Source organism: Bombina bombina, chromosome 6 (assembly GCF_027579735.1).
Source record: "Bombina bombina isolate aBomBom1 chromosome 6, aBomBom1.pri, whole genome shotgun sequence".
Taxonomy (NCBI): Eukaryota; Metazoa; Chordata; class Amphibia; order Anura; family Bombinatoridae; genus Bombina; species Bombina bombina.
In genome coordinates, this window is record NC_069504.1 from 799,424,574 (window position 1) to 799,439,234 (window position 14,661).

Sequence of the window (14,661 nt, forward strand, 5' to 3'; positions counted from 1 at the left end):
ATTACAAACACAATAAGGGAAAAGCATTTTTACAGTATATCCTTTAACACAGGGGGATTATTTGATTTCAGTTAAAGTATATGGGTGTCCAAACATTACAAAATAATCTGTGTTATTATCCAATGCATTCCTTTTTATAGTTTAAACCATTATATAGTATCATACTTTGCAACTAAGAGAAAATTATATTTTGTTCAGAAACAAAAAATACAATGTATAACAACTATATTTCTGTAACATAAACCAGGTGGCAGTAAAAAAAAATCTCTCCAGGTAAGTATTCTTAAGCCTATCTTAAAAAAAAAGTGATATTTAGACACAGGTATGCAGAGTTTTCATAGGATTAGGCAGGAGTGAATAAAAATAGAAAAAAGAAATATGCTGAAATAGATTTTAAAACTGTTAAAAAACATTAAAGAAACAGTATACACCAATTTTCATTTAACTGTATGTAATAGACACTATTATAAAGAATAATATGCACAGATACTGATATAAAAATCTAGTATAAAACCATTTAAAAACTTACTTGGAAGCTCCCAGTTTAGCACTGTTAAAAAGATTAGCTGAAACACCCACTTAAAACCAGACACTCTCCCCTCCCCCTTCCTCTGCACATAAAAAGTCTCAATACACAAACAGGAGCAAGCTGGAGTAGGCATACATCAGTATTCTCCTTAAAACTTTAGGGCTTGGTTAGGAGTCTGAAAGTTAGCGCAATGTTATTTAAAAATAAGCAAAACTATACATATTTTTTTAAAAGCTGTATAGGCTATATAAATGGATCATCTACAAAACATTTATGCAAATAAAAATCTAGTGTATAATGTCCCTTTAACACTGATATTTACATATTAATCTTTAGTAAATAAGGAGAAACCAAGCACACTAAATTGTAAATATAAAGTTCAAAACAAATTGGTTTGCAAATTAAACGTTTCTTGTTGACTTTCCCTCTCTAAATTTGTCAATAAAAACACACCTGACACATAATTCAGGCAATGAACTCCTTGTTTATTAATGCTAACACCTCTAACTGTTAATGGGTTAAATTACCTCTGTGTCTTGGTGTTTAATTCACTGTTCCTCCTTATTATTGTACATATGTACTAGGCATTTCCCTGTTGTGTGTATGTAATTAGATTAACATCAAGCAGGAAACAATTACAGCATAAATACATGCTCAATAGTTATGAAGATTACTGACACAATACTCACTAATGTCGAAGTGCCTGGGGATGCATTTGAACCAATTACAAGACTAATAGGAGTGTATTATGCAGGTAGTGATACCTTTTTGTGGAACAGCCTATTATAGATCTTTAAATGTGGTGCAAATAATTTCTTATCTGGAACGATTTTGCATCTTAATTTCTGTGCTGATATTGTTTCACTAAAAGTCATCTCAATCCATCATGAACAGCATTCTCAATGGGTAAATAAATAATACTTATGCTTATCTCTAAGTAGTGTAACCAGTAAGTGCAAATCTGTTTCTAATTGAATTTAGAAATACACTATGCATGGAGTTATTTTGTATGTATTATTATGCTTACATTGTTTCCACCATTGTATATTGTATATTTTTGTACACATGCAATGCAACTTCATCCAATTCTGCAAAGCATTTTTAGCATAGTGTGCACATAGATCAGATGTGTGAGTATATTATTTATGCGATCATTTTCATAATTGATATTTTGTGCACATGGTTTGCAGCTTCATACAAAGAACATGTCAGCTGTTTTATACAATTTAAATGTGCACATAGATCAAATGCGTGAGCATGTATATACAGTGTATTCTGTATTTATTAGTATCATTTAGTGTATGCTTAGATAGATAGATAGATAGATAGATAGATAGATAGATAGATAGATGATAGATGATAGATGATAGATAGATAGATAGATAGATAGATAGATAGATAGATAGATAGATATATAGATATATATATATATAATATAGATAGATAGATAGATAGATAGATAGATAGATAGATGATATAGATTAGATTAGATGATAGACAGATAGATAGATAGATAGATAGATAGATAGATGATAGATGATAGATAGATAGATAGATAGATAGATAGATAGATAGATAGATAGATGATGGATGGATAGATAGATATAGATAGATAATATATAGATGGATAGATAGATAGATAGATAGATAGATGATAGATAGATAGATTGATAGATGATAGATATAGACAGACAATTAGATAGATGATAGATAGATAGATAGATAGATGATAGATAGATGATAGATAAATAGACATACATGCATTCAGACATATAGAGATAGATAGATAGATGATAGCTGGATAGATAGAAAATTAGATAGATGGATAGATATATATAGATAGATAGATAGATAGATAGATAGATACATACATAGACAAACCCATATATATATACTTTGACTTATGATTGATAGATTGATAGATGATAGATATAGACAGACAATTAGATAGATGATAGATAGATAGATAGATAGATAGATGATAGATAGATGATAGATATAGACAGACAATTAGATAGATGATAGATAGATAGATAGATGATAGATAGATGATAGATAAATAGACAGACATGCATTCAGACATATAGAGATAGATAGATAGATAGATAGATAGATGATAGATAGATGATAGATAAATAGACAGACATGCATTCAGACATATAGAGATAGATAGATAGATAGATAGATGATAGCTGGATAGATAGAAAATTAGATAGATGGATAGATATATAGATAGATAGATAGATAGATAGATGATAGATAGATGATAGATATAGACAGACAATTAGATAGATGATAGATAGATAGATAGATAGATGATAGATAAATAGACAGACATGCATTCAGACATATAGAGATAGATAGATAGATGATAGCTGGATAGATAGAAAATTAGATAGATGGATAGATATATAGATAGATAGATAGATAGATACATACATAGACAAACCCATATATATATACTTTGACTTATGTTTGGCATATATGGACACTGCTATTAATATAATACCCCCTGTGATGTCTTGCACAGTAGCTATAGAATTGTAGTTTAGAATGCTCATCCTTGATAGTGTCCTGCACAGTAGCTCTGGGGAGGGGAGGGTTGCAGGGGCATTTGGTGCATTCCTACACTGGGTGTATCATTTGCTGCTGTACCTGTAGCCAGTGGAAGAACAGGGGTGTGAGAGCAGCCAATCAGGAGGAAGCTAGCTAGGGATCTGTGATGTATAAGTATGGGCTTCTCACAGTTATCTGATAGATAATAGACACCTTTGCTTCAGTTTGTGTCTCTATATCACTAAAATAATTTCCCAGTACTTTTTAATTATTGATCTTATATTTGGCTTCTTCACACCAATTTACTTGTTTCACCTTCTAACTCGTCAAGACAAATTTCTAATCTCTTCAAAATTCTCCACCACCATCTCTCTACAAGAGCCCTAATCTTCATTTCAAACCAGCGTTTGTAAACCCTTGGGTTACTACAGCACCCACCTCTGGATGTCACAACCAGCCAAAGAAGAAGGCATGTCAGTCCCTGCCAAGCCTCTGACATCCTTCTTCATTCAAGACATCTTGTCAGACCTGGGTTGCAGGAACAGAGAAGCGAGAAGTAAAAATGAAACCCAGGATGGAGACCAAGAAGAGGACAGAGATACCGGAATGAAGAACATTTCTCATACAGATAAAGACAGACAGACATCTTACCAAACAGAGATCCACCACAGTCTGAGAGGTGAGATGTTATATATGGAAAAAGTCATTTCCTTAACTACTGTAAAATATTGACAGTCCAGTTATTATTTAAGTTAATATCTAAGAAACAAACCAAGACATTGCCTTTCTATTTAGGTCCCAAATCAATGCTTCTTACCTCAATATATTACCATACTTGTATTATTTTGACTAGTTAATATTTCAGAATCTGTTAACTTCTATTAATTTCCAAAACTTTCAAACTACCCTACAATATTGTATTATATGTCCTGTAACTGTTAGTATCCAATGAAGTTCATTCACTACGTTTCGAGCTTCTGCACCCTTTAAAATATAATTTCTGTATGTTACTTTACGGATTTATAATCATATTTGTCTCTTAAATGTTTTTTGATTTTTTTAAATTAATCTATACAAATGACATCTGTCATTAACTGAAGATGAATGCTTCTTTTAACCACTTCCTTGCCAGTAATCAACTAAATCTGTTTTTCCACATGGTTATCTCCCACTCCCCTTGACATAGGTTTCCCCCCTCTGTTTTTAAAGAATAAATAAACCTGAACAGGGCAGAGGGGTCATTGCTAATTTCTCAACCCACCTCGTTTTAGTAGTAAAACAGAGCTCTCCCAGTCAGCCCCAGGGAGGCACTAAAATATTGTTTTAGGAAAATAACAGTGAGAGGGACAGCATCTTGTAAAGTGAGGACAATACAAACAAGATTGGGTGTCCCTTGTGTGTTCTGCATGATTTCTTTTTTTTAAGTGTAGGCAAATTATATATATATATATATATATATATATATATATATATATATATATATATATATATATATATATATATATATATATATATATATATATATATATGTATATATATATATATATATATATATAATGACAGTAACTTGCAGGCAAATCATATACAGTATATATATATATATATATATATATATATATATATATATATATATATATATATGTATATATATATATATATATATATATATATATATATATATATATATATACATACATAAAATGACAGTAACTCGCAATCGAATATAAGAGGAAAAGACTGTAAAAAAGTATCTGCTTTTTGTTCATGTATTTTGCATAGACGTATTTTCCTGAATCCAATTTCTTAGTTTTATTAATTATACTACTGTATTTTTATTAGAATAAGGAAATAGAAGTGAATATTTTAAAATATGTTTTAATAAAGACTTTAATATTTATTTAAGTAAATACATTTTTAAAAAATAAATAAATCATAATTTAGGAAAACCAGTTCAACTTGGAATGTGATATATCATTTCCACATATTAAAGCTCCAAAACATTTCGACAAAAATAATTCATACTCTATGAAACTTAACCTTAAAAATACGTCTGATTTAAAATAAAGGTTTACATTATTTATAAATTATAGCTTTTTATAATTAAATATATATATATATATATATATATGTGTGTGTGTATATATATATATATATATATATATATATATATATATATATATATACATACTGTATATAGGTCAGAGTCATATAAAACACATTAGATTATGGTATATTTATTCACATATCTTCTTTCAATAACGTAGCTTTTAAAGTAACTAAAAAGCAAGAGAATTTGAAATAGTTTGACCTAAAAATCAAATAATTTCTTCTTATGTTTTCTGAGCTATTCAACCACTGGTGTCAGCAATATCTATTTTGCTAACATTTTTAATTACTCTTCAATTCAATCAATTAAAAGTTGGTTAAACGCCTTTAAACAGAATTACTAGTCATTTGAATTTGAGTTTAATAATTGTAATGAAATTCTTCTCCCCGTGCAAATTTCCCTAATACCTATTGACACCTGTATTTGTTTACTGTCAATATAAATAGAACCCGTTGTATTTATGGGCTTGATGCCTAAATTTGCAACTTGATATGTAAATAGCATGTTTCAAGTCAGTGCTTTATGAATAACCAATTTACTTATGCTAACAAGTCAGCTTTTTCTCACACACAAAAAGTCATCCAACTTGAGTAGTATGTCAGTTTTAAACAATAAATTTAAAGAAGTTTGTATCCAAACTCAGACTGTTTAGAATACACTCCTACATTTTTAACTTACACAATAATGTTGGTGTAAATGTATGTGAAGTTTCAGCATCAGTCTGTAAAGTTTGATTAATCAAAATAGCTTGTAAGACTAGGATTGAGTTCATTTTTTAAAAGTATATTGTATTGCATATCAAATCTATTAACCATGCAGTTATATCTTTGCAATGTCTGTCAATCATTACTATTTATTCTCAATTAGAATTGGCTTACAGATGTTTTTATCAACTCTGTCAGCACAGGTTAGTCAATTTGTCCATAGTGCCTGTCAAATATAGAGAAGGTACAACCAATACTTGTGCTGGAGATTTTTTAGACTTTGCACAATTGTAGCTTGTTTAAAAAATAATAATAAAAAAGAAATAATACAAAGTCAAATGTGCTTGCTTTATTGTGATACTTTAAATACAGCTTAATTTGCAGTGCACTTTATTTTTTGATTTTGAAGAATTAAAGGAACACAAATCCCCAATTTTTTCTTTCTTGATTCAGATAGAGCATATCATTTTAAACAACTTTCAAATTTACCTCTATTCTTTTCTTCATTCTCTTGGTATCCATTGTTGAAGAACAGCAATTCACAACTGGGAGCAAGCTGTATTTGTCAGGTGACAAGAGGCATATATGCAGCCACTAATCAGCACTTAGCCCCCACAAGTGCATTGCTGCTTTTGAGCCTACCTAGATATGCATTTTAACAAAGCATATGAACAACAGCATTTTAACAAAGCATATGAACAAAACAAAATTGATAATAGAGAAAAAATGGAAAGTTATTTTAAATTGCATGCCCTATCTGAATCATTAAAGGGACAGCCAACACCAGAATTTTTGTTGTTTTAAAAGTTTGATAATCCCTTTATTACCCATTCCCCAGTTTTGCATAACCTACACAGTTATATTAATACACCTTTTACCTCTGTGATTAACTTGTATCTAAGCCTCTTCTGACAGCCCCCTGATCACATGACATTTTATATATTAACTATTGACTTTCATTTTAGCCAATTAGTGCAGTGTCTACCACAATCCACGTGCATGATCACGTTATCTATATGGTTTACATGAACTAGCTCTCCCCTGTTGTGAAAAGCAAATAAAAAACTATGTGAAAAGAGGCGGCCTTTAAGGGCTTAGAAATTATCATATGAGCCTGCCTAGGTTTAGCTTTCAACTAAGAATACCAAAAGAACAAAGCAAAATTTGTGATAAAAGTAAATTAGAAAGTTGTTTAAAATTACATGCCCTTTTTAAAACATAAATGTTTTTTTTAGACTTGACTGTCATTAAATATTGATTAACATATGGATTGATTTTGAAATGAATAGGAAGTGCATGCTTGTGCACAATTTATACATAGGGACAGATTACTCACTGCTGAAAAAGACAGCTGTCTCTACTTGTGATTATACGAACATATCCCTCAAACATAAAAAAAAGCATTATCAGCACAGGGACATTGTGTGTGTGTCTTTTTTTAATGCTATAGATTTTACGGTACCCTTTTTAGTAAAATAAAAAATAAATACATGTGATGTCTCGTTAATGTTAGCAGTCTGTGTGATTAAAGGACATAAAACCCCAATTTTTTCTTATTTTATTAAGATAGAGAATACAATTTTAAACAGCATTCTAGTTTACTTATATTAGCTAATTTGCTTCATTCTTTAGATATCCTTTGTTGAAGAAATAGCAATGCACATGGGTGAGCCAATCACACAAGGCATCTATGTGCAGCCACCAGTCAGAAGCTACTAAGCCTATTTAGATATGCTTTTTAACAAAGGATACCAAGAAAATAAAGCAAATAGAAATAAATTGGAAAGTTGTTTAAAATTGCATGCTCTTTCTAAATCATAAAAGAAAAAAAAATGAATTTCATACCCTTTTAACTACTATCATGATATATTTTCCTCAATTTAAAAAAAAAATCTGTTTTGACACATTTTGATAATTTATTAAAACAACATTAATGGAAGAGTTCCCAAAGTTACTGCAATCGGAGACTGATTTGTAAGCACTGCATTATTGTTTCTAATCTGGGTGCAGATAATGGGCATTTGATTAGCTTTGTGTATAATTGTAAATACAGAGGATATAGAAGCTGAGACAATGGCAAGGTTATTGGCACATTACCAGAATCCTGGAACGGTTCACAATCTCTGTATGAACTATTAATCTCTTGGCTGCCCTTTTGCAGCCACCACTGACAGTAAATGGATTAAACATTTGCATTTGTGCAAAATAAGTCATCCATCATTTCAATTCTTCATACTCCTACCTACTTATAGGTAGTTACTGGCATACACTTACTAAGGGTTACTTTTTGAGCACAATTAACTTCATTAGGGAATTGGAGAGTATTTTTGTCTCTGAATATTTAGTGAGCCTTAAAGGGACACTGAACCCACATTTTTTCTTTCATGATTCAGATAGAGCATGCAATTTTAAGCAACTTTCTTATTTACTCCTATTATCAAATTCTCTTCATTCTCTTGGTATCTTTATTTGAAATGCAAGAATGTAAGTTTAGATGCCGGCCCATTTTTTGTGAACAACCTAGGTTGTTCTTGTTGATTGGTGGATACATTCACCCACCAATAAACAAGTGCTTTCCATGGTTCTGAACCAAAAAAAATAGCTTAGATGCCTACTTTTTCAAATAAAGAAAGCAAGAGAACGAAAAAAAATTGATAATAGGAGTAAATTAGAAAGTTGCTTAAATTTGCATGCTCTATCTGAATCATAATAGAAAAAATTTGGGTTCAGTGTCCCTTTAAGTCAAAAATGTATAATAAACTTCCAACTACAATTTTGTTTCAACATATTAGACCAAACACATATTCTTATAGGGTATGTCATCATTGTAGCAAACCTAAATCTGTAAAGAATCAGGAAACATAACATACACAAAACGTTATTATTTTTTTAACATGAAATTTTAGTTTTAGTCTTTCATATAAATCCTGCAGCATGAATCTGTCTTCCCTGCTAGGACTGTTGTTTCTTTGTAATAAATGTTGCAGAAAGGTGTTTAGACAAGTCACAAAAATAAGGAAGGAGCCTTGGTTTGTATGTTTAAATTTATATGAAATCGACATTGTTTTTATTTCATTACTCAGATACAACATGCCATTTTAAACAACTTTCTAATTTGCTTCTATTATTATTATTATTATTATTATTATTTTTGTTGAAAAGCAGGGACATATGCTTAAAGGGACACTGAACCCACATTTTTTCTTTTGTGATTCAGATAGAGCATGCAATTTTAAGCAACTTTCTAATTTACTCCTATTATCAATTTGTCTTCGTTCTCTTGCTATCTTTATTTGAAAAAGAAAGTCCAGAACCTTGGACAGCACTTGTTTATTGGTGGAGGAATTCATCCACCAATCAGCAACAACCCAGGTTGTTCACCAAAATGGGCCGGTATTTAAACTTACATTCTTGCTTTTCAAATAAAGATACCAAGAGAATGAAGAACATTTGCTAATAGGAGTAAATTAAGAAATTGCTTAAAATTGCATGCTCTATCTGAATCACAAAAGAAAAAAATTTGGGTTCAGTGTCCCTTTAAGGGGTTGCCCATTTCTGGAGCACTAAATGGCAGCAGGTTTGCAAGAATGTTATCCATTTGCAAGAGCACTAGATGGCAGCACTATTTCCTGCCATGTAGCGCTCAATATGCCTACCTAAGTATCCCTTCAACACAGAATATCATGGGAACAAAGCAAATTTGATAATATAAGTCAATTGGAAACTTCTTTTAAACAGTATGCTCTGAATCACAAAATGAATTTTTTGAGTTTCATACCCCTTTAAGATATGTAGTTTTTCTTCCAGCTTTTCAGCACCCTAGCTTATAAAGTCTAAAACCTCCACTGTCTATATTATATAGATCTTTGAGTTTGTCCTACTGAACGTACATTGAACCTGTGCTTTTATCATCTAACAGAAGGACAACTGCAAACAGACCAGTCCAAATTGGAAACTTCTCATCCAACTTTAGTAGGAGACGAGAAACCAAACAAGCAGCTGCAAAAGAGATCAAGAGCAGCTTTCTCCCATTCCCAAGTCATTGAGTTGGAGAGGAAGTTCTCCAGTCAGAAGTATCTCTCGGCCCCTGAGAGAGCCCAACTGGCCAAGAGCCTAAAGCTGACAGAGACACAGGTGAAGATCTGGTTCCAGAACAGAAGGTACAAGACCAAAAGGAAACAGATGGCTTCAGACATGGAAGACAATGATAAGACCTCAGCACTCTGTAGAGAAGGAGACATCAGCAGAAGCTCTCTGATCAACTTCTACCAGAACTACCACTGCTATCCTTACCTGTATTACCTGGCCGGATGGCACCCACCTCTCTGGTAACATCACAAATAAAGCCATGGACTCAAAGATAATAATAATATATTTTTTTTGTTTTGATACTTTTGATATTAATTAATCTAGGTTTGGACACTTTGATAGCACCAATGAGTAATAATTGTAGGATTTCCCCACAATCTTGGGAGTATTATCTCCAAGACAGGGGTGTAACTGCCATAGGTGGATGTCACATAAGTCACTTATCTTGTGGTGTGCCCTGTAACTCGCTGAAGACAGTGAAAACAGGTCTACTGTTGAGGAACCATTTACTGAGCCATGCTTAGGATTCTGGGAAATTATATTAGGATGTCAATCAACTACAAACAATGTATACTCCTTTATTTCAGCAATGGAGCCACAAAAGTTGAGTGGAAGAGAAATTCAGGGGTGGAATGACAATATAGGGCAATGGTCTGGGTTATTTTTTGCTTAATAATGTTTTATAAAGTTAATAATTCCAATAAGGGGGGATTAACCTGTATCAGGTTTTTTAGGGGTTAAATTATGTCATAATGTATTCTTAGAATTTTCAATGATTTCTATAAAAAAATCCAAAAGGCACTTACAGTAGCTTACATAGAAGAGTATCCCAGCTACTTGGTGTATCTAGTGATAATATATTTTCTTTAAGTGTTTAAATGATAAGAGAAGGAGAACCAATACAAATCCATTAGGCATTACACATACTGTAAGTACTTCTATACTGTGTCACTGTAGCTCATAATGTACTAAACTCTTCCAGTTATAATCTATTTGTATCACAGAACCAGAATCATTTGCTGTACTTAGCTTGTCTTTACACTCCAACACTGATGTGTGTCAAGTTCAGTTCCCCTCATTCTCTTTTTTTTGTTTAATTAGACCCCACCCCCTTGACTAATCAAAAACAAATTGTATCACACAAAAGTTTTTCTTCTAGTTAAATTACCATGTGCAATACACATCACCCACTAATTCTCTTCTTCATGAAACCCAACATTTTACTTTCACGACAAAGCATGCAGTTTTATACAACATTCTACTTTACTTTTATTTTTACATTTTTCTTTGTTCTCTTAGTATCTTTTTTTGAAAAAAGCTCAGACGTGTGTAAGTGTCTGGCACACTATATGGCAGCAATTTTCCAAGAATGTTATCCATTTTCAAGAACACTAGATGGCAGAACTATTTCATGCTATGTAGTGCACCAGATGCCTACCTAGGTATCTCTTCAAAAAAGAATATTATGAGAACAAAGCAAATTTGATAATAGAAGTTGATTGGGAAATTTTTAATAATTGTATGCTCTGTCTGAATCACAACCGTTTTTAAATATCATATCCCTTTAATTTGCCAAATAGATTGTGTAGCATACAACTTAAACTCCTTACTTTATCTTTTTTCTTAGAGATGTTAAAGTAATTTTTTGTCTAATATAAAAAGGAAAGACTAGCAGAGAAACTTGATAAATTATTCTTGTGTTTGGAAAAAAAGATGAAATTGTTTAAACTGATATTAAAACTAAAGGGACATACTTGTTTTGTGTACTCTGGGCAGGGATCTTCCTCCATATGCATACATTTGTGTTCTAGATAGTAACATTCATTTTTACAAAAATAAATAAATAAATACATTTTTAAAGTCCCTCTTTTAGATCCAACAAAAAAAACAATTTTACTTTAATATCATTAATATCTAAGTATTTCCCATTGCATTATTTAAATGAATTCCTTTCCTATTGTCTATTCTTCTGTCCCACCTTTTTTCTTGAATTTGACATCTCTTATGTGTTGATTTAACATATCTACAAAAATGATCATCTCTCACAGATAATTTGTCTCTTTCACTCAAATACATAATCTTCCTACACTCATTATATCATTATCACACATAAACTGTCATGCTCAACTCTTTTAAAACTCAAAATGTTCTCATATTTTTTCCTCCACTATAAGTATCTCTTATACAGTCTCAAGTAAATTTAATTGTTATACTTGGACTTTATGTCTAGGATTAATCATGCAATCACAACTGAAAAACACATGTGATTCTAGCTTTCTGGTTCCTAGAATTTAATACGAGTGCCCCATCATTATTTACAATATTATCGCAATTGAAATATAATGAGCAGTTTATACAATCTCAATAAGCATATGACAAATTTTAAGAGCTAAAAGAATGTAAATGCAGCCTGCTATGTAAGTCTGAGTCAAATTTCAGGATAACAAATTTAGTGATCTCCAGCAAAAATGAAAACCAAAATCAATCATAATGCAAAGGAAGGTATACAAGTTTATATTATACAAGTCTATATACAATTTACCTTGCCTACCACTTATGTAATGGATGATTTATCCTGGTGATAAAGTTATTTTAATCCCCCTCTCTCTATTTCTGTTATCTTATGCTTTGCACAAACAGATCATTAGTGTATTTACGGATTACATTTTTCTCAGAGGGGGAAGGTTCTATCTCTGTCATAAATCTGGTTTTGATGCCCATCCAGACCACTCCTTAAACAAAGTGGTTCCCATAGCTTAAAGAAGATGTGAGGGGTTTATGTTATTTATTTTATTTCTGCAGAAAGTGCCTTATTGTAAATGCCAAAACCAAATAAATACAAGCAGAATATTCAATGACTCCAAAACTCTTCCTCATTACTGGAGTGTGTTAATTTGTTTTAATATTTGTAAATAAAGACTATATATAATGACTGCTTGCTGTTTTGTTTTGTGTGTTTTTTTGTTTGTTTTTTAAATATTGTATTATTGGTTATATTTATTTACAACCCAGATTCTAAATGTTTTTGGATTACATTTTGGATTGAATGATACCAATACTTTCTTGATTGTGTAATCTTTTAGTTCACCCCTCTAACCTTTTCCATTGTTAACAGGGACATAAAAGGCTTAGAAATTCTATTACATGTTAAATTAAGCATTGTTAAAAAAAATGTAAATATATATATATCATCTAGAGAAAGGATAGGCACTCACAATTAATTATCATAGCTTTGATGAGGACCTGGAAGTGCATATCTTTTCTCTATATGTTTTTTATTTGATGATATGAGCACCCATGTGGATGAAAACGTGAGCAGTGAGTGCAAGGAATTAATTATAGTGTGTACATTCATATCAAGTATATACATTTATATACAAATAATATTGAGTGGACTAGTTTTTTTTCCATGACTGGTAAATTATAGTGTAATTAAAATGATCTATCTATCTATCTATCTATCTATCTATCTATCTATCTATCTATCTATCTGTCTGTCTGCCTGCCTGTCTGTCTGTCTGTCATCCTGTCTGTCTGTCTGTATGTGGAAATGCCTCCATGTTGTGCCTGTTTTTAAAGGGACATTAAACACTAAACGCTAGATTACAAGTGGAGCGCTAAATTATTGCGTGACCACAAATTTGCCCGTTTGCAGGTGCGCAATAATTAATCAGCCATTACAAGTGGCTGGTTATTGCTACCACAAGTTTGCAGTAGCAATTAGAGCTTATAAAATTAACTGAATATCAGATCTCTGGTTAATTTTACAAATCTGCCCATAATGGCTCCAAAATACAGTCTAGCGTATTTTATTAAAAAAATAAAGATAGCAGCAAATTTATTTTTAAATAAAATGACTGTACTAGGCAGTAATTTGGGGCTAAAGTGGGAGTGGGGTGTTAGAAAAAAACGGCACTGAAAAGTGCCTTTACATTGTGGTCTATTGGAGCTGTGTGTTCCCAGTAAATATATATGTATATATACACATATTAACACATAAATATATATGTAGATCAGCATATACATATATATTTAAAATTACTGCCATCACTGTGCTACTTACCCCCTTCAATGCACTGAAGTTCTGATGCCATCTTCAATGGCATTAGAACGATGCTCCCATAGGAGCCTATAGAAGCGCACTCTCGTGAGCGCAGTAGCGGACCTAGTCAAAAGAGGGCCCTGGTGCAAAATATTTTTGGGCCCCCTAAGGGTAACTCTGTAGTAAGCAATAGCAATAATATTAATACTCCTCTGTATAATAATTTTGAGGATAGATAGATGGACTTTCAAACTGCACTAATAAAAGGCTCTCCTTAGTGATGTCGCTAATAGTTCCCGGCGAACATAGAATGTTCGAGTTCGCCACGGCGGGCAAACATATGCGATGTTCGATCCGCCCCCTATTCGTCATCATTGAGTAAACTTTGACCCTGTACCTCACAGTCAGCAGACACATTACAGCCAATCAGCGGCAGACACTCCGTCCCAGACCCTCCCACCTCCTGGACAGCATCCATTTTAGATTAATTTAGAAGCTGCATTCTTAGTGAGAGGAGGAACAGTGTAGCTGCTGCTGATTTAATAGGGAAATTGATAGCTAGGCTAGTATATTCAGTGTCAACTACAGTCCTGAAGGACTCATCTGATCTCTGCTGTAAGGACAGCACCCCAAA

The 14,661-nt window shown here is 32.0% G+C and overlaps 1 protein-coding gene across 1 annotated transcript; it reads left to right on the forward strand.

Moving 5' to 3' along the window:
• The first annotated feature begins 3,529 nt into the window (after positions 1-3,529).
• Positions 3,530-10,228, forward strand: NKX3-1 (NK3 homeobox 1). The gene is made up of 2 exons (XM_053716083.1): positions 3,530-3,755; positions 9,819-10,228. The coding sequence occupies exons 1-2, from the start codon at positions 3,530-3,532 to the stop codon at positions 10,226-10,228; spliced, it is 636 nt and encodes a 211-aa protein (XP_053572058.1).
• Positions 10,229-14,661: the final 4,433 nt, after the last annotated feature.